The sequence below is a fragment of the Biomphalaria glabrata genome, chromosome 13 (assembly GCF_947242115.1).
Source record: "Biomphalaria glabrata chromosome 13, xgBioGlab47.1, whole genome shotgun sequence".
NCBI classification, from domain to species: domain Eukaryota; kingdom Metazoa; phylum Mollusca; class Gastropoda; family Planorbidae; genus Biomphalaria; species Biomphalaria glabrata.
Window position 1 is genome coordinate 23,652,704 of NC_074723.1, and position 25,370 is coordinate 23,678,073.

The following is a 25,370-nucleotide window of genomic DNA, read 5'->3' on the forward strand; positions in this document are numbered from 1 at the left end:
CTTTTGGATGTCAGAAACCTTAAATGCTATAGAAATACAATTTAAAATATTTTGCAGCTTGCAATGTATTTTGAAAATTAGCATTTTGTTTTAAAAATTAAAATCCATTATGCAAGCCTTTTTATTTATAAAAAGAAAACCTATTACGGTAATACAATACATACAATTTAGTGTTGTTAAATTAATACAAACATTTAGATGAAATGGTGCTCATTTGTGTATTATTCAGAGTTAAAACTACTAATATGTAACAGAAGTGTTTATGTTTGTTTTAAATCTATACTATTTTTTTAAAATGAACTTAGTCTGTCCAAGTTTGTGCATGTTATTTCTGCCACACCCGATCTCCTGTTAAGCTGAAATTTTGCACAATTATTTCTTTTACCTGACAACACAAGAATCAATTTTTTTAAAAATTAGTTAGTTTATTAGCTATGGATAATTATTTTGGTTGGTATCTTGAACACGGGAAAGAGATCATACTTAATAGATGTGGAGGTATAAGTTGAATTAGTCCCCTTGAGGACTAACACCCCCCCCCCCCCAATGAAAAATGTTATATGCATTTAAGAAAACGATCATGTCAACATTCAGCCAGATACCTCCTTCCCTCCCCCTTTCACTACTAGCTCAGACAAAGTGACAAGATCATCAGTGAGAAAGATTTATTGAAGTCTAGGTCTAGATCAATCCATATGACTGATGCAAACTAATTGATAGGCCTACAATTACACTTAATATAAGATTATTTTATTTTTTTAAACGATTTTTCACAGGTAGTTCGAGTTTCTTATCAGTAGTATTCAGCCTACACTTACAAGAGTCGCGGTGACTTCGTCTGGAGGAGCATTTCATTCTAAATTTCAATGAAACAAATGAGATGCAGACGACGGAGTTGTGTATTGTGTGTGTATTGTGTGTATTCTACTTGCCGAACAACCGAAAAAAGTGACTACTTTCAAATTCTATAGTGACACGTTTTGAGTCACCAACGCGCGGTGTTGATGAAGAGGGCTAAATGTTTATTTTTAGATTCTCTTCTTTTCAATATTTTTAATAGTAACAGTTACTACTTGCCAAGTTCATGATGAGACGTCAAATGAAACGGTAATCGCGCCTACCCATAGAACTATCTAACTCCATGGACTACCTACAAGAATTAAACGGCTCAGGGAATTAAGCCAATCGTGAATTTAATTAGGATCTATTTTAAAAGGCCTTTGAGTTATAGTTCATACTTTATGAAATATGAATATTGAACCCGTTATCAATTAATTGAAGCCTAGAACAACTGAGTCATTTTTACAATCGTCATCGCAGTGGTAATCATGGGCGTCGTCAGGGGGGTGCATTTGCCCCGCCCCCCTCCCCACCTGGATTCTAAATAGAAAAATTCTATAGCCATTTTTTTTTTTGCACTATCAAATCAATTAACTTCTAATTAGCAACTCAACAATTAGTGCTTCCACTGGTTAATGTAGTAGGCCTAGTAGACTAGACTAGCTAGGCGTATCAGGAGTTGATGGCCAACCATATGTACATGCACGCCTCTGAAATCTGAGTAGCCACATTTTAGCCAATTATTTTTTTTTTAATTTTATAATGAAATACATTTTCCAGATCTTTTTTTTTTTTATTACGTAGACAGTGGCGTAGATAGGGTGGGAGGGGGAGAATTTGAAAATCCCCACTGGCCCCCACTTGAACGTGTTCCTATGTTATGTTTGATTATCTGATTGTTCCATATAGATGTCAATGTGGGGAGTCGCCTCTGCAAGGCTGTTTTGTCTAAATCAACGATGTGCACTAATTATAATCACATAATTTTCCTGGTGTATCTTATCTTTCATCTGCAACATAGCTCATTGTTATATAACTAATAGCAGCTAAATGTATTAATAAACAACTAGTCTTTACATAGATAGTAAGTTATTAAGTAATTATAAAGTTTACAACATTGCATATTCAAATACAAACACTCTTACGCTCTAACAGCTAGGCTATCAACAACACTAATAATTACAGTCTGCCATGGATGGGCCCCTTACAGATCTCTAAGGTAATAAGATCAGACAGTATACATGTTTGACATCAATATTGTTACACTAAGTCCAGCTATCTAGGGTAGGAAAGAAGTCCAGTTATCTACGTTAGAATATAAGTCTTGATGTAAAGCCTGTGTGTAGACCTATACAAGTGCGCTATATATGGCCTACGTGGTCTACTAGTAATCCTATAGGAAACACCTTTGTTGCGAGAGAAGCATTTAATGGCTTATTCTCTTGCTGGCAGTGAAATACACTAATAGACCGTTTGTTATATTATCAAATAAGATTTAATTACAACAATGATGTTTACGATACAACTCCATTTTATTGACATGAACAAGAAGATGATAAACTAATATTAAAAGACTGTGACATACATACTATAACATAGCCTATACTTCAGACAAACACGTGGACACACTGAATAGTAGAACAAGGAAGACTAAAGAAAACAAACACACAAAATACACAAACATAAATACACATAATGTAACACAGTTGACGTAGAGATTTAATGGGGAGGGGGCGGGAATGATTCGGGAAGCCCAGGAGCCAAGCGTTATTTCCTGTATTTGAATCTAAAAAGATGCAAAATCTGAGGTGTCTCGCAGTGAGACATCCTGCTTCTCTTCGATTAAAAATTTATTAATTTTTGGTAGGGTTGAACATCAAATGACGGAAGTTTGCTTTACTTGTTTTTTGATTCTGTGGCTTGAATTCTTGTATGCCTACATTAACTGTATGAAAGGTTCCAGCAAGTGACAAACTATTGCTATAGGCTCGACGATAACTCTATAGAGTTTTGCTTTAGTTTTAATACGCTCATGGAATATTTCTGTTGACTGTAGTTTTTCTTTCTTTTTAAAATTATTATTGGAAGGCGTTTGAAGCTCTAAATTCTCTTGGATACGTCATGGAATGTAGCGTGGTTAGTTACGTAGATCTATGTGTAATTTCTTTTTTTTTTTAAATAAATATTATTATTGTATGTATATATATATATATATATATATATATATATATATATATATATACCATTTATGGACTTAGGTGACTAGTTATGAGGGCAAAATATGTAGGTCTCAGCTGCGCAGCCACGGGAAATATGCATTCCTCACTAATCTTCGGACTCGAAGACTAGCCTTTTCATTGTTATTATATTTTTTTTTTTTTGAGACTGTGGTTGAGAATGCAAAGTTGAACTCTATTTAAAACTCCATAGATTCTGGATGTAGTTGTTTTAGACCTAGATATAGATCTAGAATCTATATATAGTATAGTCTCTATTAACTTTTTCAATTCATCTCTACTTATAACACTCTACTAGATCTATATAGTAGGCCTACCGTCTTTAGTAATACTCGTATTAGACTTTTCAAGTATTCGTTCAATTTATTTTGTCTCTGAAATTATTTTCATATACCGGTATTGATGGTGATCAAGTCGATAGCTTAAGTAGGCATAGCTTTTCAAGCATACACTTGCTTCCTCGAATCAAATAATAATAATAGAAAAAGAGACCTAGAGTATATAGATCTAGTTATCTATACATAGATCTAAATTCAAAAAGTCCAGTTAAATTCAAGATTTGATCTAGACTAGATTGAATCAGTGTAATGTAAGGGAAACTACTCTTTTATTTTGAAGTCCTCCGGAACTAACACTTGCACTGTGTAAATGGAAGTAGGTGGAGTAAAAATGTATTGTATTGAAAGTAATGTTTATTTCTGAATTGGTAACAGTTGGATTATAACATTCAATTGACCGGATTATTGACCTTTTTTTAAACCAGAGGGGATCAACTGCTCCACGATAAATAATGAAACATACCGTTGATTTTAAAGAATGCCTAAAAGACTCACCAAAGTTTAGGTAAGCACTCTGACTCTGACTGACTGACTCTCACTCTGATGACTCTGTCAACTCTGACTCACTCTTGACTCTGTAGTCTGACTCTCACACTGCAGTCATCTCTCACACTGTCTCAGTCTGACTCTGTCTTTAAACTTTACTCAAAGTTACTCAAGCTAAAAAAAAATAATAAATCTAATACTCTGACTTACTAAAGTTAATAAATTAAAAGAAATTGAGTCTGGACTCTAGAGAACTCTACTGAGTAACTCTACTAATCTAGATCTAGATTCTAGATAGTAGATCTAACTAGTGAATCTAGTCTAGTGCTTGACTAGAGTCTGCTAGACTAATCTTTAGAAATCAACTCTAAATCTAGATGAATCTAGCTATAGGCTATAGATCTAGTTGATGATCTAGGTAGAAGAGTTTATACTCAGTAGTCTATTATTAAAAAAGTATTATCTATAAATCTATTAGTTATTAGTATTATAGATCTAATATATTAATTATTATTTATAGATCTAGTATCATCTAGATTCTATCTAAATTAGTAAATTTTATATCAATATATGAATATAGATCTAGAATATTGATCTAGATCTATATATATGTAGGCCTACTAGAGTAGATTCTTGATTAGATATTATATAGTATAGACTATAGACTAGACTTTCTAGATGTAGATTAGAAGTCTAAGACTGTCACTGTGTCATTACATAACTTCTGAAATATGAAAATAAAATATTATGTGATTTTTAACAGAGAAATATGATCAAACCAGAGCTCAGCTTCATCTCTTTACATTATAAAATTATATATATATATATATTACATTAAATTATATATTGAGTTCCTCCTTTTTGCAATCCAGAGTGTTGACTTGTAAAAGTACACAAACTCATTATATTTACTTTTTGTTCCTAGTATCTGAGACCCATCATTTTTCAGTAGCATCAAACATAACAAGAGATCCAATGGAGGATTAAAACAAAAGAGAGTTTTGTAAAAAAAAACTCAGAATATGCATTTGTCAATACCGAAAATAGTGCTTGGCCGCGTGGCTCTGCCCCCCCCCCCCCTCCTCGAAAAAAATCTATATCTGTATTAAAAACTCTCAAAGTGGTCATCAGTGCATGTATAGCAATGAGATGACCTTGTACCATAATGAACTGATCACAAATCTCTTGAAAGAGATTTAAATGCGGCTAGCTGTACTGCTAATTTCCTTCTCAAAGGTTACACTTTGCAATTTTTAGTACATGGACCAAACATTTGGATCTCATTCCCCACTGAAGTCAGACAAACCATATATATGCTTTACTACATTCAAGAAGCTTTTAAACTTATTTAGATTAGTTTATAATTTTAACCCTCAATTTTAGGTCTTTTGTGTGCATTATCCTACTATTAACAAGATTTTTTTCAAAAACCTTTTATGTGTTATTATGTCCTATTCTTACTGACTTAGATCCTCCCATGTCATTCGGTGCATTGGGCGGCAAGCTGCTTCCACAAAAATCTGTCACTGGCAATTTCTGAAGCTTCTTCCTACCTGCTCTAAGGATCTCCATGAAAGTGTGGTGCCAAGTTATACTAGGATTTCCCTGTTTGCGCTTTCCTTGTAATGGCCTCCATGTCATCGCAACTTTTATTATGCGTAATTCATTTCGTCAGAGAACATGTCCTGCAAACCTCAGGCGCCGTTCTGTCACAACCTAACTAAGGGGTCAACTCCTAGTTCAGCATGGGATTTCCATGATTGAGACCTGATCTCTATAACTGACTCTTAAAATCCGTCTTAGCCATCTTTGTTGAGCCACATTTATTTTTTCTCAATTTTGGCAGATGACTATTCACTGTACTTTATAAATGGAGTCCAACCACTGGTAGAAATTTCTAACCTCTCTAGGCTACGCTCTTGGAATTAGGTGACTGTAATTTGATTAGATTTTATAGCGAAAAGGGAAGTTTTATCGTCTAAATCATCTGTTGGGGTGGGTTTATACTAAAAAATCTCTGGAGTTTTTTTTTTACAAATAAACACCCCATACCTACGCTCTATTAGAATTTGATGACTGTAGTTTGCTTTAGAATAAAATTGAAGAGAGAGGTTTTCAACCTCAAAACTCTCTGTTTTAGGGATTTCAAACTCAAAACCATCTAGAAGGATTTTAAAGCCTTCTGGAGGAGGTGGGTTTAAATGAAAAATCCCCCTTGCCAAAAGAGGTATTTTTTAGCTTCAAACCCACTGAAGTGGGGTTTAAACTCAAAACCCCCTTTGACTACGCTCATAGTATTTTGAGTGCGTAATTTGGTTTGTGTATATTGAAGAGGTATTTTTAGCTTCAAACCCTGCTGAAGGGGGGTTTAAACTTAAAACCCCGTTTTGGCTACGATCATAGAATTTCGAGTGTGTAATTTGCTTTATTTATTTTGAAGAGGTGGTTTTTAGCTGCAAACCCCGCTCAAAGAATCTAGTGACTGATGTATGGATAGTCTTATATTGAAGAGGGGGTTTTAATATCAAAATATTCCTTAGCTATGCTCTTGGAATTTGGGTATTGTCATTTGCATTATTTTTTGGGGGTTTTGTTGTATAGAAGAGGGGGTTTAACTACAAAAACCTCTGGTGGCGGTTTTAAACTCAAAACCTCCTTGGCTGCGCTGGGATAAGTGATGGTTTAGTATTAAAATCTCACCTAAAATAAACAAAATCATAGCAAAAAATCAGTCACTAACTTCCTGGGGTGGAATTTCATTTCGGGGGTGGGGTGGGTTTGAACACATCCTTTTTTGTGGTTCCTGCTTCATTGGATTTTGAAACATTTCTTAACATATTGTTTGGTCACGACTGACATTGATGTTGATATTTCTATCTTTTTTACAATTATTCTTTTCAGAGCCTCTCTTGAAGATGCTGAAAATGATATTGAAGCTTTGGAATCTCGATTGGATAAGGTTTGTTCTCAAACTTATTGAAGGTTTTTTTTTAAAAAAGTAATCTTGCCTCATTAAATCATTATATATAATCAAAATATTCAGATTTCCAATTTGAATCATTACTAAACAAACCCAACGCTTTGAATTTTCACTGCCAAAATTTTTAGGATAATGTATAGTGAGACATCTAATAGCTAAAAATTATTTTCTACTTTTTAGTTCCTTTTAATATATGTAAGCGTTGTTTTAGAAAGTTTTTTTTTTTCTGTAGTGTAGGGCTATTATAAAATGATTTTTAAGTGTTAAATGCAATTATAAACATGTTTAAATTTTTTTTGTAGTAGTATATATTGTCAAATAGTTAGCCTAAGTTTATCTTTTTGTAAGTCTTGGCCACTTTTTGTTAGGTTCATTAATGAATTTATTTATTCTGAATTGTTTATAGCTTGTAAAACAGTGTACTGCAATGATTGAAGCTGGTAAAATGTTCAGCAACGCATCCAGGTAAATCAATCTATACTATAAAGTAGAATGTGAGGGGTATGTATGTTACTTATAGACATCAAAACCGCTTGACCAATCTTGATAAAACTTGGCAGGAATGTTTCTTGGGTACCAACTTAGACCTTAGTGTATGTATCGTAGCCCTGAAAATTACTTAAAACCCTAAAAAAAAAATAAAGTTGTCCGACTCTATTAAAGCTATAGTATTTTATGGATCTAGGCCATGTCTACAATGTTGACATGAGAAAAGATCGAAAGGATTTAGACCTAGATCTAATTTTAAGAAATACACTTTGTGCATATAGTTTTTTACTTTGACACATGAAAATACAAAAGAAGATCATTTGATTTCATTATATAATAAAATTAACCTTCAATTTTGTGTTTCAAAGGCATTTTTACATAAATTAGTTTCTTATATCTGTGACTACAGATTTCCTGACGAACATTCTTTCATTAGACAATACCGTAATGAATCGCGTACTAAAAATTAATTCGTTTAATTGTTTACTTCATAATCCCATCCCTAGATCTAAAACTCTAATTCAACTCTAAGATGATAAAACTTCTCTTAGCACAGATAGTTTTATACTTTAACACATGAACTACTAATTATAGTCCATTCATTTCATATTTTGATCAAATAAACATTCAAATTTGGTTTTCTAAAGCATTTTTAATAGACTGCATTCGTTTACGAAAGCTGCGAAGCCGGGTTGAGATAGGCCTAGATCTATATTCATTCATGAATCGCGTAGGCTACTAAAAATTATTTCGTTAAATTGTTCACTTTATAATCCCATTCATTTAACAAAGCTATCGCTCTTTTCGTTTTTAATAGATATGAATGTATCGGCTTCGGGTAAACCCATTTTCGCAAACCTAATTTTATTTTCGTAGCGAAAGAGAAAAAACGTGAAAGGATCATTAGCTAAGTTTAACATACAACTAAATCCAATCCACTACATTAGTAAACACAAACATAGACCCGCAAGCCGCGGGTAATGTCAGGCTAGTATCTTATAAACCTAATTGTTCCTTTTTGTCAAAGAAAAACAATGCCCGCTTTTGTTATGTTAGTGTATTGAATTTTTAAAACTACTTTGGCAGTTAAGATTATATACAAATAGTTACCTTTGGAGACTCACAGGTGCACTGGAGAGTTGAAGTTAAAGTGTTTCTTTTCTCATTGATTTAAAATGTTGAATGTTAGGATTCAGGATTCATTTATTGTCCTTGAGACAAAACAAATATACCAGCCTTCTTGAAGACTTTATTTTGGCTGTCAAGAACATTTAGATTTTGAGATGTTCCATAACAAAAATCATCAAAATGTATCCTTCCTTGACAAGAAGTAAAATGAATACATTATACTTTTTCTTAAATCTCTATTGAAGTTTGTTTTATAATCATCATCAAACACTCATTGAATATGTTATAATGTACACTGGAACACAACAAATATGATGAAGGCATCTTCAACTAATTATTGACTGATATTTAATTATCCATAATTTTCTCTCATATTTTCCTGTTTTATTTTAGTGGTTTTGTTGTTGGTGTCAGGGATCTGGCCAATTATTTCAATGACGATACTCTTGTGTCGGTAAGTCAGTTTGCATCTATTTAGTTAGTTGCTGGACTTTTTCTGGTAATTGTCAGATGAAATTTTTCATACTTTTAATATTTCTTGTCTTATTGCTAATTAATGCACCAATTTAAAAATTATCTACAATCTGCCAAACATTCCTGTGTAGCTAAGGTGTTTCAGTGTTAACTTCTGTAGGACCAAAGAGGAGAAGGGAAACAAATGTAATTACTGTCTTCCGTCTTTTCTGTCTTTTAAACAAAAAATATTTTGTTTAATATATGAGTGTAAAAAATGTTGGAAAAAAAAGGTCAATGAAATCTTTCAAAAAATATTGAACAATTATTTAAATATTTTTTTTTTTACCAATTGCTATTGATTTATCCCACAAAAATGAACCTTTAAAGTACAATCTTCTCGCTCATTATAATTGATTTTGTTCATCCCGTTATTATTATTAATAAGAAGTGCTACAGATGTATATCTTTTTCTTGGTTATTTACTCTAATAACATGTGATTCATTTTCATATTATTATTTCTCCACAATGCACTAAGGCATTACACATACTCAAATTTTGTTCACAAGCCTTGTAGTATAAGCAAAAGACCTCTACATGTACACTGTGCTTTACTCATTGCTAACACAGTTTGATAAATGCAGTTTGTAGTCTAATGCTTACACTATACACAGATATACTGTTACAACATAAAACTTTTATCTCGGTACTAGTACAAATACTGGCTTACACTTTTCATATTTTAATTACAAAAATATCTCGATTGTATTTATAAACCTAATTCTTACCTATACTGTAAGTTGGTTTCCTCTTCTCTACCATTCATTTTCATTCACACTGTTTTGCCATTGCACCACACTACTCACTTTTCATAATTTTTAACACAATATTTTGAAAGGAGATCCCTAAAAAGCCAAGTTTCTAGTCCCTTGGCCCATTGGACATTTGTGGCAACACACTTATCTTGTTTACCAATGTGTTCTGTCTGATTTAATTTTCACTTAAAAGGTGTTCTTTCATATTCCCATCATTTCTTTTGCCTTCTTAAACAAGTAATCATTGTTAGACCCGTATGTAATGGATTAAGAACCCATAGTTTATTTAGGAATAGTTTTGTTGAAATCTGTTTAGAAACATTAAAATTATTAGTTAATATTTTAGTCCATTTTACTATTCATTGTCTATGTTAGACTTGAATGTGTCTGTTATAATAGTTGTATAGGACTTGAATCTGTCTCTTTTAATAATTTTATAATACTTGAATCTGTCTCTTATAATAGTTGTATACGACTTGAAACTGTCTGTTATAATAGTTGTATATGACTTGAATGTGTCTGTTATAATAGTTGTATACAACTTGAATCTGTCTCTTATAATAGTTGCATACAACTTGAATCTGTCTCTTATAATAGTTGTATACGACTTGAAACTGTCTGTTATAATAGTTGTATATGACTTGAATGTGTCTGTTATAATAGTTGTATACAACTTGAATCTGTCTGTTATAATAGTTGCATACAACTTGAATCTGTCTGTTATAATAGTTGTATACAACTTGAATGTGTCTGTTATAATAGTTGTATATGACTTGAATCTGTCTGTTATAATAGTTGTATACAACTTGAATGTGTCTGTTATAATAGTTGCATACAACTTGAATCTGTCTGTTATAATAGTTGTATACGACTTGAATGTGTCTGTTATAATAGTTGCATACGACTTGAATCTGTCTGTTATAGTAGCTGTATTCAACATGAATCTGTCTGTTATAATAGCTGTATTCGACTTGAATCTGTCTGTTTCTTTGTTTCATGAGTATGAGTCACAACACTAAGTTTATGTTTTCATTTTATGTTTAGTATTTGAACCCTTAGTTTTTTCTTCTGTGTAGGTTAACTTTGTACTGATGATGATAGTGTACCAATCTGTTTAGTCAAAAAACTGAAATTAGTCAACATTGTGTATGTTGCTTCTAGACTGTAGTAAATTTCACCTTGTGTTTTAATGTGGACACATTGTTAAGTACCTCTGATAGTTTGCTAGTAGCTAGCTATAGCTGAATGACTAGTAAGCAATACATTTTACAATTAGGTCCTGAATGTCACATTAACTGTTTTCAAAAGCTATTCCCCTGTTTTGTGTCACAGTATTTTTGTTTAGTTCTTTTAGTCTTTCCAAGTTAAGTCTTTACTTTTATATAAATTGGTCAGTGGGTAAACTAACTTCAGCATTGTTTTGTGGTACCAAAAGAATACATTATAATTTTATTTTTATTGTCATTTTTGGTCCAAATGTTTCATACAGTTATAAATCTGTTCCTATAAAAAAAAATCATTGGGGCTTTAAGTAATGTCACAAAATCTAAAGTTTTTTTTTTAAAGCTTAAGACAATTTGTTTTTTTTTAACTCTTTATTTTTGACTATTATTTCTCTGTATTGACTTTGTATTGAACCCTATCACTACAGGATAATGCTAAAGTGTCTGTAAGTATGACCAGTCTGTATTGGATGTTGAAAAACATTCCACACAACAGCAAGCCAAAGCCTTGTTCACTCTGCATCTTGTAGTCTACTTTTGTCTTGTACACTCCCACCACACTAACTATTCTTTATTGACTTATATAGTGGGTTCATGTCAATCGCTTTGATGACCTGGCTCTAGAAATCACTAATATCAGTTTAAGAGGAATCATTTGAACAGGCTGTTGCTCAGGTTTTTTTGGGTCTAAGGTCAAGGGTTGTTGGAAAAAAAAATCCTTTTTTGAATTAAATTTGGTGATGAATTCAATATGCAATTAGTAAAAAACAAACTTAGACATGTAATTCCTTTTTATTTTTTGAATTGGTTCTACTAATTCAAGACATTACTGATGGGTGATAAGAGGGAAGCTTAAAGACAGTGCATTTAAAGTAGCAGTATCTACTGACCTAGAGTTGGTTGGAGCAGTGCATAACATTTTTGTGTGTATACTTTTGAGTTGGTTTATAATTTGCACACAATTTAGATTGTAATGTTTGTATTGTTTCTTTTTTATTTGTGGCCAGTTTCAAGTTTATCTTGAATGTTAGATAAGCCTAAGATCTTCCACTCCCATCTTTCTTTCTGTTTCAATCTCTTTTCTTTCTCTTACACTTTCTCTCCCTCTCCACACCATTTTTTTTTCTAAGTTTTTATGTTAAATAAAAAAAAAAGATTTTAAATTCTTGTTAAAAAAATGAATTGAGTATTTTGATTTGTTGTTGTTTTTGTTCATTTAACTTAATGCACTCCCCCTTTTGCCCCCCCCCCCCTCCCCAAAGTTTTTAAATTAAAAATTTTTTTTACTTGTAATTATATCTACATTTTAATGTCACGCATTATAAATGTATGAATAAGTTAAATAAGGTTTGAGAATTATATTACATAACTTTAAATTTAATAGGTACAATTATTGTTTTCTAAATATGTGTATTTTTTTATTGAGCTAATAATTATCATCATAATTCATTAAAACCTTGTCACTAAGCTATTGGGTAAAACTATAATGTTGTCATTATTTAGGAATCCTAATAAGAGACTCAAGTACAAGTTAAAATCCAAATTTTAAGCTAGTCATACACTTCTTGTTTCATAGTTGTCTAGTAGCTTTGTTCAAATTTGAAAATTTCTAAACATGAAATCTATCTGCTGGGTATTTTGAGAGGAAACAAAAAAAATAGATTTATTTCTAAAGCCAAATAATAAAGCATACTTGCTGACCTTAGCAAAGTTTTACACTTGTGAAAGTTTTACAAAGTTTTCTTGATAGATCATAGTCATATTTTATTTTATTTTTAAAAGTCTTAGAACTTGGTTCATTAATAAAACAAAGTATTGTAATTGTTTTTTATTTCATTTGTCAAGAAATTGTATGGCATTTTCCTTTCATAATAAGTAATGAGAAATGATTCTGTGACAAACGTTTTTTTTTTCTTAATTTGCATGTATCAGTGTTGGCTGTTATTTTTTTCAGCATGTCAGGGTATACAAACATGTAACATAACATTGGAGAGTTGAATAATTAGTTTTAGCATTAATGTTTCCTGTGAATATTGAATGCAAAATAATTTTTAAAATCTCATTCTTTTTATATACCTATTTTTGTTTTTGTTTACTATCTTTAAAATGAGCTACACGTTATGTCAGGATTCTTTAGAAAAGAAAAAGTACATATCAGTGGAGAATTCTAAACTTTTGTTTGACATACTTGAACTTAAAAAAACTTTTAAAAAATCATTTTCGCTGTAACAAAGATGATCTTCCTCCCTCCCCCCCTACCCAAAAAAAAATAAAATAAATTAGCAGGATATTACGACATTTAGTGAATATCTGTTAAGAAAATTGAAATGAAACATGAATAAGTTTAAAAAGTTATTGCACACCACAATAATTGAATTGAAAAGTATGGGTGAAACAACTATTTTTTTTTTTAGTAGTATATCTAGTATGAGTGGATCAGCTGTTGGTATATACAGAAAAATTACACTTAACAAGCTCTCTCTCTCTCTCCCTCTCTCTCTCCCTCTCTCTCTCCCTCTCTCTCAAACACCACTCTCTTCCACACAGCCTGTCCCACTTGCTCAGCCAACTCTGCACCCATGTGTCTAATTTCCACAGTAGCAGTCTGATTGCCTTCTGCTTGTTTCTGTTTACACTGACCTTTGTCGTCATTGCTAGATTGAATGGCCATGAAGTTCACATGAACTCTGTATGCTGTAGAGCATTGTGCATGGCTCTAGAATTGACCATTTTTTTAATTTTCTGAATGACCTTAGTTCTCCTTGATATACACATTGATTGATTAGAACAATTAGATGGATGAGCATGTGCAGGCATTGAAGAGCATTAAGTGTCCCTTTCAGATTTTCTGATCTATAGGGCAGATGATGCAAAGAAGAGCAAATTGGTCTGACATTTGTATCTTTTGGCTGCTTCTGTTCCAAACATTGATCACATCCTTTATTTTAAACTAGACAGATATTACCCGCTGCCGGCGAGTCTTAACTTGCGTATTTCTGATATAGTCACCAATAGTGCATTAGAAACAATTAAAGAAAATAATAATGTTATAAGTAAAGCGAATGCATGAATTCATGAATAAAAAAATATTATGAATGGAGCTAAAAATAGCTAATTGACCTGAATCCAATTTTTATGAAAACAATGGCTTGTGTATAGATCTATATTTAGAAGCACGCGATATCAAGAATATATATGCACTCATGGCGTACGAATGTATGTAAAAACAAATTAGAATGTTAATTTGATTAAAATATGAAATGAATGGACTATAATTAGTGTTTATGTGTTTAATAATAATAAAATTAATTATCATTATATTATTATCAATTATAATTAATTATATAAAAGAGAGAATATATATATATTATACTAGCCATATGTTATGTCTCAATATGCGTGTTACTGATATAGTACATTAGAATAGTTTGTGGGAAGCGTGGTCGAGAGGCTGAGTATGCTTGAACTTGGCTTGGCTTGGCTACCTATGAAGGGGGCTTGAGGCTCAACACCCGACTCGAGTTGAGCTGTGTTTACTGAGCACCTAAAGGCTGCACGGGAACAAATGTGAATGGACCATAGCGCTCTGAGCATTCTATACGCATTTTAAGTAGCGCTATATAAAAGCTATAATAATAATTACAAACAATAAAACAAAATAATAAAAGTAAAGCGGATGCATAAATGTAAAAATAGTATGAATAGTGCTATTAAAATAGCTCATTGACCTAAATCCATTTTTGTTACAAAAATATTTGCTTGCATATTTATTGAGATCTAGATCTAGAGTCTAATCTAGTTTTTGACCTAGATTAAACTTAGATTCATTTGTTTAAATGAACTAAAATACATCTACTTTCACTAAACATTCCTGATCTATCAGTTTAAGGTTGAATTTAAGGTTCAATAAGCTTATTATTTTATGTTAGTATATTTAATATCACCCATATAGAACCTCATTTTCCTGTCCAGTCACATCGTGTTTTCACCGCGCATGTAAGGTTTGCATGACACATAAATGGAAATATTAAAATGTCTGTCAACACGTATTGCAGCTAGAGCAAATGAATGTATGAAAAATGCTTTAGAAAAACAAATTTGAATGTTAATTTGATTAAAATATGAAATGAATGGACTATAATTAGTATGTTTATGTGTTAAAGTATAAAATTATCATTGGGAAGTGAAGTTCTATCATCTTAGAGTTGAATTAGAGTTTTAGACCTAGGAATGAGATGTGTAACCTTTCGGGTAATGTCTAATGAAAGTATGTATGTCAGGAATTCTAAATTCGCAGATATAAAGTACGAATTTATGTAGAAATGCTTTTGAAACACAAATTTGTAGGTTAAATTTATTTAATAATGAACTAAATAGACTATATTTTGTATTTTCATGTGTCAAAGTAAAAAAGTATCTGCACAAAGTGTAGTTCTTAAAATTAGATCTAGATCCTTTCGATCTTTTCTCATGTAAACATGGCCTAGATCAATGAAGTTATAATGCTTTCATAGAGTTGGTCAATTTTTTTTTTTGAGGGTCTTAAGTTTGTTTTAGGGCTACAATACCAACATCACGGTCTAAGTTAGTACTTAAGGAACATTTCTGCCAAGTTTTATCAAGATTGGTCAAACTGTTTTGATTTCTATTAGGCACATACATACATACATACATACATACATGCATGCATACATTCATGCGCCTTACTTTCTACTTTATAGTATAGATGTTCCCATATACAGAAAATTATCTTAAACTTGTATTTGTTTGAAGATGCATTATGATTTATATTCATTTTTCTTATCTACTCTAACTATACAATTACTCTTTGGTAAGCTCAAAATAGGTCCAAACAGTATTATTTCTCTTTTCTGGATTCAAAATTTTCACATGACTATTGTATACAACAGCTTGCTATTTGACCTATTAAATTTATAGGATAATAGCTAGCCTTATTATGCTAGTGAAACCTTCATATTGTTATCTTATTTGATGACTGAAGTCATTCAAGTTACAGGATCCAACAAGTTTAACTTGGAATTTTAACCTCTAATGCTCCTCCAATTTCTCTTGTAATAGGGCCAGAGGAGTAACAAAAATTAAGAGAATCAATAGTCATCCTAGTTTAACAGTTGAAATTTGTCTTGTTCTTTGTTGTCCACAAATACTGTTGTGTTCAATAGAACTTGTGTAATGATTTCATTACAGTAAAGTCTCATGCTAATTACTTATTCAGGTGTTTGAAAGTCTTATACTGCTATTTTAGTATTGTCATCAGGTTTTTGTCCCCCCCCCCCCCCCCAAAAGATAAATATAAATATTAAGAAAATAATAAGATAAAAAATTTTTGTTCTGTTTTTTGTTCTATGGAAGAATTTATTTTTTTCAAAACTAAACATTGATTACTGTAGTATGAGTGAAAATCCAGATATTTTTTTATTGCTTATTAAATAAAATGTCTACTGTTTGGGGCCTAGTTATCTAGTTAATGGATGTCTGAGCATTCTTTTTTTAAGATAGCATTGGGCAATATATATGTGTTGTTTGTTTTTATTAAACCTTTTATTTGATTTCATTTTAAAACCTTTGAAACTGACCTCCTCACTAAAATTGTATTCTTCTTCAACCCATTAAACAAAAAAAAAAGAAACTCTCATTTTTTATCTTTATTAATACATTTCCTTTTTTATCAACTTTTTTTGTCACTAATTATGGATTTTTGATATTATATTGAATGATTTTTGATATTATACTACATAGCTTTTGATTTTCTTTGTTCATTTTTTTAATTCATGTTATAGAAAAATTAAACTTTAAAGGATAAATCTATTGCTAATTGTGTGTAATTTAGGATCATCCGACATTTCCTACATCAGCTTTGCCTTAGTAATATTGTTCTCATTATTCTGTGTGTTTCAGACAAGTTTAAGTCGTTTTGCTCATGCTATGTCTGAGATGCTCAAATATTTTAATGTAAGTAGCTACATGTTTTATATTTCAATATAGACATTTAAGTAAGTTGCTTTATGTATGAGTGGCTCAGTTATTCTAGTGCACCTTACAGATCAATGTGATGGTATGATCACTAACCTATACACTGACAGATGACAAGATTCAGATGGACATGGAACAATTCTTTCAATTAACCCCTTCCCCCCCCCCCCTTTTTCCCGAAAAAAATTATTTAAAAATCTTGTTTTATTTGGTTTTAAATCTGTCTATAATAAAAACAACATTTTTTGAAATGATAGCCTTTAAAATGTTGCATATTCTATGAGTCGATAATTAAACACCAATGGCCTCCTTCAAACGACTTTGGTTAATCTCAAACACTTTTTCATGTGGCGTAATGTATATAAAGAAGGGCGGTAGCTGTGTGGTAAATCCATTTAGTTTCTGAACTGAGGGTTCCCGGGTTCGAATCCTGGTGAAGATAGAGATTTTAAGCTTGGTCCACCCAACTCTTATGGTTACCTGATATTAGTTGGGAAAAGTAAAGGGCGTATGTTATTGTGCTAGCCACATGACACCCTTTTAAACCATTGGCCACAAAAACACCTTTACGTCATCTGCCCTATGGTCTGAAAGGGGAACTTTACTTTTATATAAAGTAGACACTATTTTAGACCTCTCAATTTTTTAGTTGTTGACAGACACTACTGCAACATTTGAACTTTTTTTCAATGCAATAAGCTTTTCATAAGACTTGCAAAAAGTTTAACTAGTAGACTAGTATTAATTGTGTAACTAAACTATTCTTATGGATGACCCAACAAAATAGTGCAGACAAAATAGCATGGCTAAAATAGAATAAGCTAAAATGAATAAATTCAATATATGACATATTTATTTATATTCCAAAAATGCACTTCAAAAAACATGCAAGCATACTTGTTAAATTTACAAGAAAGGACTTTTACAAAGTCATATTGTATGCAATGTCACATTGAAACTCCATCAGAGGCTTGTTTCCATACATTGGCAAAAAAACAGCAAGTCGTTTGCTAAGTTGGAGGTACTTTGTCTTGCTTGCAGCTTTACTTTGTTCTCCAGCATCGTATCTAAGCATCCTATTCTCAGCATACTTCTGTTCTCTCAGGAAGTGAGGGATCAACTTGTAGACATTGGGGTGATGACCATCAATTGATAGCTTAAATGCATAATGCCATCCCTCCACTGCATTGTTTGTTCAGGGTAAATTGTCCTGTACCCAAGCTCTAACAGGTAATGGAAAGGTTGGACTGGTGGAAAGGTTGGACCGGTGGAAAGGTTGGGCCGGTGGAAAGGTTGGGTCGCCCTACGGTTTCGTCTTTTACGACCAATATAGTTGTCCTCCCAGTAGTCATACAAATCCCTTACAACACCTGACAGAGCATCATTTAGTTTTTCAAAGGCAATATTTACATTACTGCAGGTGAAACAAATGAAAGACTAACAGCAGATTGACACAAATGCATAGATTTTTATCATCATGATATGTAGCTGCAAGTTTTTTTTATCTTGCACTTTACACCAGAGACTTTGTCCTAGATGGAATACACAAATGACATGTCTGGTCAAGGGGAATACTGTGCTTACTGCATTTTGACTTTCCTTCTCAAAATCTAAACATCACAATCTGTGGAGCATGAGTTAGTCTTAGCTCCAAAAGTTTCCTAAACAGTCGAATATACTCAGCTTCCTGCTTAGATGTCAGTAGGGCATAAAACAGAGGTACAGCACAATTAGTACATATAATGTAAAGACCTTTAAATGTACCATCAATGAACTAGTCTGGATGAATAACATATAGGCCTCAACAAAAAAAAATCCTGCCCAGAACTTCACTTACTAAAATCCGGTACTTATTAAAAGCTATTATACATATTATAAATAGGTGTCAGGAAATTTCATGCTATTTTGTCAGGTAACCATGTACTGGTTACTAAAGCTACTAAAGTATTACTTTGATTGAAAATATTACTATTGTTCTAAATAGCAGTGAGTGGGACTAAAATCTTCTTACTTTAGTGTCCACAACTCTAAACATATATCACATGTGATGAAATCTCTAGAAATATTTCCATTATTTTTTTCTGCAACATTTAAATATGTTTCCTCATCTTTTGATTATGTAATACTGTATAAAGAAGCTCTCATGAGGTAGCTTACTTTTTTGTCCCCACTCTAGTGGGATGTGGATCTGTAATCCATTGAAGAAGGCTGGAATAAAACACAGAAACATAGTGAAATAAAACTTGAATACCTTTAATTGAATTCAATTTTAAAATGAACAGGTATAATAATAACTTTGATTATATTTTAGATAAAATGCGTAATTATAAAATTTATTTTATATATCCACAAGTAAATAAATAGGTTAAATTCATTTTCAAACAGACTGTTTCATTCCTTTCATCTCATCCATATTTGTACCTAGATCTGTATGTATCTTACAGAGGGTAGATCTGTATGTATCTTACAGAGGGTAGATCTGTATGTATCTTACAGAGGGTAGATCTGCATGTATCTTACAGAGGGTAGATTTGCATGTATCTTACAGAGGGTAGATCTGCATGTATCTTACAGAGGGTGGATCTGTATGTATCTTACAGAGGGTGGATCTGTATGTATCTTACAGAGGGTAGATCTGTATGTATCTTACAGAGGGTAGATCTGCATGTATCTTACAGAGGGTAGATCTGCATGTATCTTACAGAGGGTAGATCTGCATGTATCTTACAGAGGGTAGATCTGCATGTATCTTACAGAGTGTAGATCTGCATGTATCTTACAGAGGGTAGATCTGCATGTATCTTACAGAGGGTAGATCTGCATGTATTTTACAGAGGGTAGATCTGCATGTATCTTACAGAGGGTAGATCTGCATGTATCTTACAGAGGGTAGATCTGTATGTATCTATCTTACAGAGGGTAGATCTGTATGTATCTTACAGAGGGTAGATCTGTATGTATCTTACAGAGGGTGGATCTGTATGTATCTTACAGAGGGTGGATCTGCATGTATCTTACAGAGGGTAGATCTGCATGTATCTTACAGAGGGTAGATCTGCATGTATCTTACAGAGGGTAGATCTGCATGTATCTTACAGAGGGTAGATCTGCATGTATCTTACAGAGGGTGGATCTGTATGTATCTTACAGAGGGTGGATCTGTATGTATCTTACAGAGGGTAGATCTGTATGTATCTTACAGAGGGTAGATCTGCATGTATCTTACAGAGGGTAGATCTGCATGTATCTTACAGAGGGTAGATCTGCATGTATCTTACAGAGGGTAGATCTGTATGTATCTTACAGAGGGTAGATCTGTATGTATCTTACAGAGGCTACTTGAAAAGGAAAGAAGAGGACAGAAAGTAAAACTAGATGTTTCAATCTATTTATTTGAAATTTCCTTAGCGATCTTTAGATATTCTTCAGGATGCTTTTTTATATTCACCAGATTTTAATGGACCAAGCTCACAGATCTATTTGCAAGAACCTGAACAATTTCATTAGAATGTAGGTGTAATTGTAATTTAAAAATCATAATGAATGAAAGGGATAGATCTAATAGCCAACAGAAAAATAATATATAAATAAACAAACAAATAAATGCATCTTATTTTTAGCTTAGAAAATTCAAAAATGTTAACTAATGAAAGTAAGAATGCTGAAATAAAAATGATCTATGACCTAAACTTTAGTATTGTTGGATACATTGTTAATTCAGTTACCATATATTTTTTTTTACACAACTCAAGAACTTTTGAAACTCAGTTATCTGTCTTTGATTTCAGAGATATTAAGAAAGTGAAGGAGACCAAGAAACTGTTTGAGAAAATCAGTGATGACATGGATGCAGCTTACATTCGCAACTCTCAGGCCCCCAAGTCCAAGCCCCAGGAGTGTGAGGAGGCTAACAACACTCTGACTGCCATGAGGTCTTGCTTTGCTCACACGTCATTAGATTATGTCTTTCAGGTAAAGTTCAAAGCATGACTTACGCTCTCACTCTTTGATTATATATATTGTCACACATGAATAGTGACAACTAGAGGTCACTACGTGTGAACCCGGCGAGATGACATGTTAGCAAGTGTTTTCTGGAATGTACGTGTATAAACAAAGACGGGATGTGACATGTTGTCATGTGATGTTCCAGAAAATACTAGCAGTGCTTCTGCAACATTGGAAAAGTGATTAGGGATCCCATATAAATGAGTTAATGTGAAAGGACAGTGGTTGGTAGACTCATTGTTACTGTTGTCTACTGTGCGAGACAGCAGAAGAGAGAATTGTACTACTCAATGCAAGTTAACTTTGTTAGAGTTAACTGGAGTAGACTAGAGTTGTTAAAGTCTATACTGCAAACTACAGTGAACAAAGCCAAAGTAAGATGTGTACGGCTCGGATTTGATAGAGCTGAGTACAACTTGGAACAGCTGTGAAGAGTTGAAGTGCAACAAAGTACAGTGATATACTAGCAAAGTACAGTGATATACTAGCAAAGTACAGTGATATACTAGCAAAGTACAGTGATATACTAGCAAAGTACAGTGATATACTAGCAAAGTACAGTGATATACTAGCAAAGTACAGTGATATACTAGCAGTACAGTGGTATACTAGCAAAGTACAGTGATATACTAGCAAAGTACAGTAAAGTGTAAACTACCAGATATTGTACAGTCTTCTACGCTACATGTTACAGTGATGAATTGCTACAGTTTATAGTCAATAAAGTTATATGAAGCTGAAAGTTGAGTTGTCAAGTTCTTTGCAGTGTTTTTGTTTGTGTGCATACCAGTACATTTAGTCAGAAGAAGAGAAATATGTAACAATATATTGATATAATCTGTATAAAATCTTAGAAAAGTATTGTTTGCCTATTGCTCATAAGTCAATCTGTAGACATAAAATGCTCTGTCTAGCAAAAAAAAAATACCCAGAAAAAGATGAGGGGTAATTTAAACATGAATATCACATTTTACTGCAATAAAAAAAAAATGAAGATGATTCCTGCATTTTAAGGAAAAAATATATATCACACCAACTAAAGGATTTTCCTTATTGACTATTTCAATATATTGAATTTGTATTAAGTGCCTCCAGTTCTATGCTAGTAAACTATTGCCTTGAGATGTGCATTAATGGATGATGATGATCTGAGGTTTAACTTAATAACAGCTTACACTCAGCTTTCTTTGACAAGAAACTTTTCAACCAACCCTAGATTATTCTAACCAGAAGTAACAACAGAGAATGTCATCAATACTCTGAGAAAAGAATAAAGAAAGAAATCCTAATCATAGAAATATATGTAACATCTAGTTTCTTTTTCAGTTTCACTTGAAGATTGGCTTTTATATTTAAAAAAGTAATTAAAAACTTTTGTTTTATATAACAATTTATAAACTTATCAATTAATTTTGTTGTTGTTGTTTTCTTTTTTGTAATCTTTTTGAAGATGTTTAATTTTGTGTGTGTGTGTTATATTTGTTTCTTTAGGTGAATGTGCTCAATTCCAAGAAAAGATTTGACATACTTGATACAGTAAGTTAGATCCTGAGACCTTTTTTTTCTCCATTCCTTTTAATTCACAGTTATGATGTTAATGAGAGAGTTCAGGATGAAATGTCTACTAGCTAGTTTAGTATAACTTATGAAATTATAAACCAACTTGTATAAAACTCCTAATTGTGAAAAAAAAAACAAGAACTCATTTTTGATAAAATACATAAAACAAAATATTGCTTCACCTTCACCTATCTCTTAGTCTGTTGGGGACACCACACAAGATTTGTCAACCATCTTCTCCATTCCTCTCTGTCCTTTGCCTTGGATAGAACCTCTTTAAATGGCAGGCCCATCCATTCTTTTATGTTGTATTCCCATCGCTTTCTCTGTCTGCCTCTTCTTTTTCCTAGGACTGTTCCCTAAGCCCCCGAAGACCTTGTAGTATAGTAAGGCCATAGAGTTTAAGTTTGCATTTTTTTACAATATTTAGCAGGTCATCGCGGGGTCCAATTGCTCTTGTAACCTGGCAAAATTGCACAATTCTTAAAATTACACTGAACATTTATAGCTAATTCATTAGCCGTCTGCCTTTTTTCAGTTTTTAGAGCATACTTTCGGTGGATCAAAGCACCACTATGGTACTATGGTATGGTAAGGATGGGCTTAGGGCGAGAAGGATGGGCTTAGGACGAGAGAGTGAGGTCGACGTGTTGCGCGAATCCTCCTCACTTTAATCTAAATTCCAGCGCAAGTCACTTGTCATTACCCCCCCACCCACCCCCCTCCCCCCCCCCACCCCCCCCAACTCAGCCCCCTGGATGACAAAGTGGTCATCATCGAACCAAGATGGACGAACTATATATGATATCACAATCTTTTGATTTTGAAATTCCTTCCATTGAGTGCAATTACACATAATAGAGTAGCTTAGAAAGTGTATAATTGGGATAATAAGAAAACCAATCTAGACGTGATGAATAAATATAAAACATATTGATAATATAATGGCAGCACTTGGTACAATATTTTGAATTAGAGAAAATGGTGAATTAAATATAGTGAAACAATTGGACAGTCCTGACCAAGGTGCTAACCCTCCATCTCGACAACTCCCTATAGTAGAAATAAAGGACTGGGTGAGCAGATTTGTAGAGACCTACAGTTTCTTAACATTCAAGTACAAGAATATTATAGAATAAATAAAAAAAATTTTTAAAATTTTTGTATAACTTTTGTTTACTTTGTTTTTCCCCAGATGTTGTCTTTCATGCATGCACAAAATACATTTTTCCATCAAGGGCATGATCTATTCAGAGATTTGGAAACCACATATATGAAAGATATAGCAGGACAGGTCAGACTCTATTCATTCACATTACATGTGCTGCTGTGCATAGCATTTTTTTAGCAGCATCTGAAAGATTACTATTACTTTTGTGTGGTCTGTCTGTCTATCCATCCTTCCATCCATCCCATTTAGATTGCAAAAATTAGAAAAGATATTGAAAATTTGATATCATGATATTCTTTTTAAAACAATGTTACTAATAATGTTCTGTTATAGAAGCTACTTACATTTTTAATAAAATGTCTAATTTTGTTTTAAAAGAGGAAGAATGTATTTAGTATGTATATAAGTTAAATATATGTCTGGCCCGTATAGTTCTCAGTAGTTGATTGCCTAACTTTTAACTACTAAAAATTTATAATATACGTTAAAATACAAGAAAAGTAAAAAAAATATTTCAAAATGGTTCCGGTACGGCATACTACTGCGTACCATCACTAAAAAAGCCCTGTATATAAATATATATAGAGATATATATTTTAAAATTTTCCCTTTTAGACCTTGTAATCTTTTGGGTAGATGATGTAAAGGTCATCTGTTTCTATGGTTAATGAAGTTGTCATGTTACCAGCACACAAAATTTAAAATCCCATCCTTCAGTGAGAGTTTGAATCCATTCAGTAGCATCCTCTCTGAGCATTTTGATATATGTCTTTTTTCGCTAAATTTTTTTTTTATGCGGAAACATCCAAATTCTCATTATCTAATTAGTTACGTCTGAAATGGACTAGATCTAAATGCTTAAGTTTGATCAAATAAAAAAAACAAACATGTATGTCCATTGAATAACTCTGACTGTTATGTGCAGGTGGAGGAGTTAAGTAGCAAGGCCAAGATAGAGAGAAAAGAAATGGAGGAGAGACACACACTAGTTCAACAGAAGGTAGGAAACAATTATCAATCTTGTCTTTAACATTCTTAACACATTTATCAATCATGTCTTTAACCTTCTTAACACAATTATCAATCATGTCTTAAATCTTCTTAACACAACTATCAATCACATGTCTTTAACATTCTTAACACAACTATCAATCATGTCTTAAACATTCTTAGCACAACTATCAATCATGTCTTAAACATTCTTAGCACAACTATCAATCATGTCTTAAACCTTCTTACTACAAATATAGATCATGTCTTAAATCTTCTTAACACAACTATCAATCATATCTTTAACATTCTTCACACAACTATCAATCATGTCTTAAATCTTCTTAACACAACTATCAATCATGTCTTTAACATTCTTCACACAACTATCAATCATGTCTTTAACATTCTTCACACAACTATCAATCATGTCTTAAACATTCTTCACACAACTATCAATCATGTCTTTAACATTCTTAACACAACTATCAATCATGTCTTAAACATTCTTAACATAACTATCAATCATGTCTTAAACCTACTTAGTACAACTGCCAATAAAACCTACTTAGTACAACTGCCAATAAAACCTACTTAGTACAACTATCTTCTCTTGACTTTCAACATAAAGATTTATTGTTTCTTGTTTTAGACCTG

The 25,370-nt window shown here is 32.4% G+C and overlaps 1 protein-coding gene across 4 annotated transcripts in view; it reads left to right on the forward strand.

Annotated features, from left to right (window-relative positions):
• Positions 1 to 3,690: 3,690 nt before the first annotated feature.
• Positions 3,691 to 25,370, forward strand: part of LOC106079216 (arf-GAP with coiled-coil, ANK repeat and PH domain-containing protein 2-like) — a 90,017-nt gene continuing 68,337 nt past the window's right edge. For 3 of the 4 annotated variants that reach the window (XM_056007331.1, XM_056007334.1, XM_056007333.1), the window contains exons 1-11: positions 3,691 to 3,920; positions 6,803 to 6,860; positions 7,288 to 7,346; positions 8,892 to 8,952; positions 11,419 to 11,436; positions 16,910 to 16,963; positions 20,436 to 20,494; positions 20,773 to 20,956; positions 22,484 to 22,528; positions 23,748 to 23,846; positions 24,649 to 24,723. In XM_056007331.1, coding sequence (XP_055863306.1) covers positions 3,868 to 3,920; positions 6,803 to 6,860; positions 7,288 to 7,346; positions 8,892 to 8,952; positions 11,419 to 11,436; positions 16,910 to 16,963; positions 20,436 to 20,494; positions 20,773 to 20,956; positions 22,484 to 22,528; positions 23,748 to 23,846; positions 24,649 to 24,723 — 765 coding nt within the window. In that variant the 5' untranslated portion in view covers positions 3,691 to 3,867. The remainder of the gene's footprint in view (positions 3,921 to 6,802; positions 6,861 to 7,287; positions 7,347 to 8,891; positions 8,953 to 11,418; positions 11,437 to 16,909; positions 16,964 to 20,435; positions 20,495 to 20,772; positions 20,957 to 22,483; positions 22,529 to 23,747; positions 23,847 to 24,648; positions 24,724 to 25,370) is intronic. The other variant, XM_056007332.1, reaches the window with a different exon arrangement.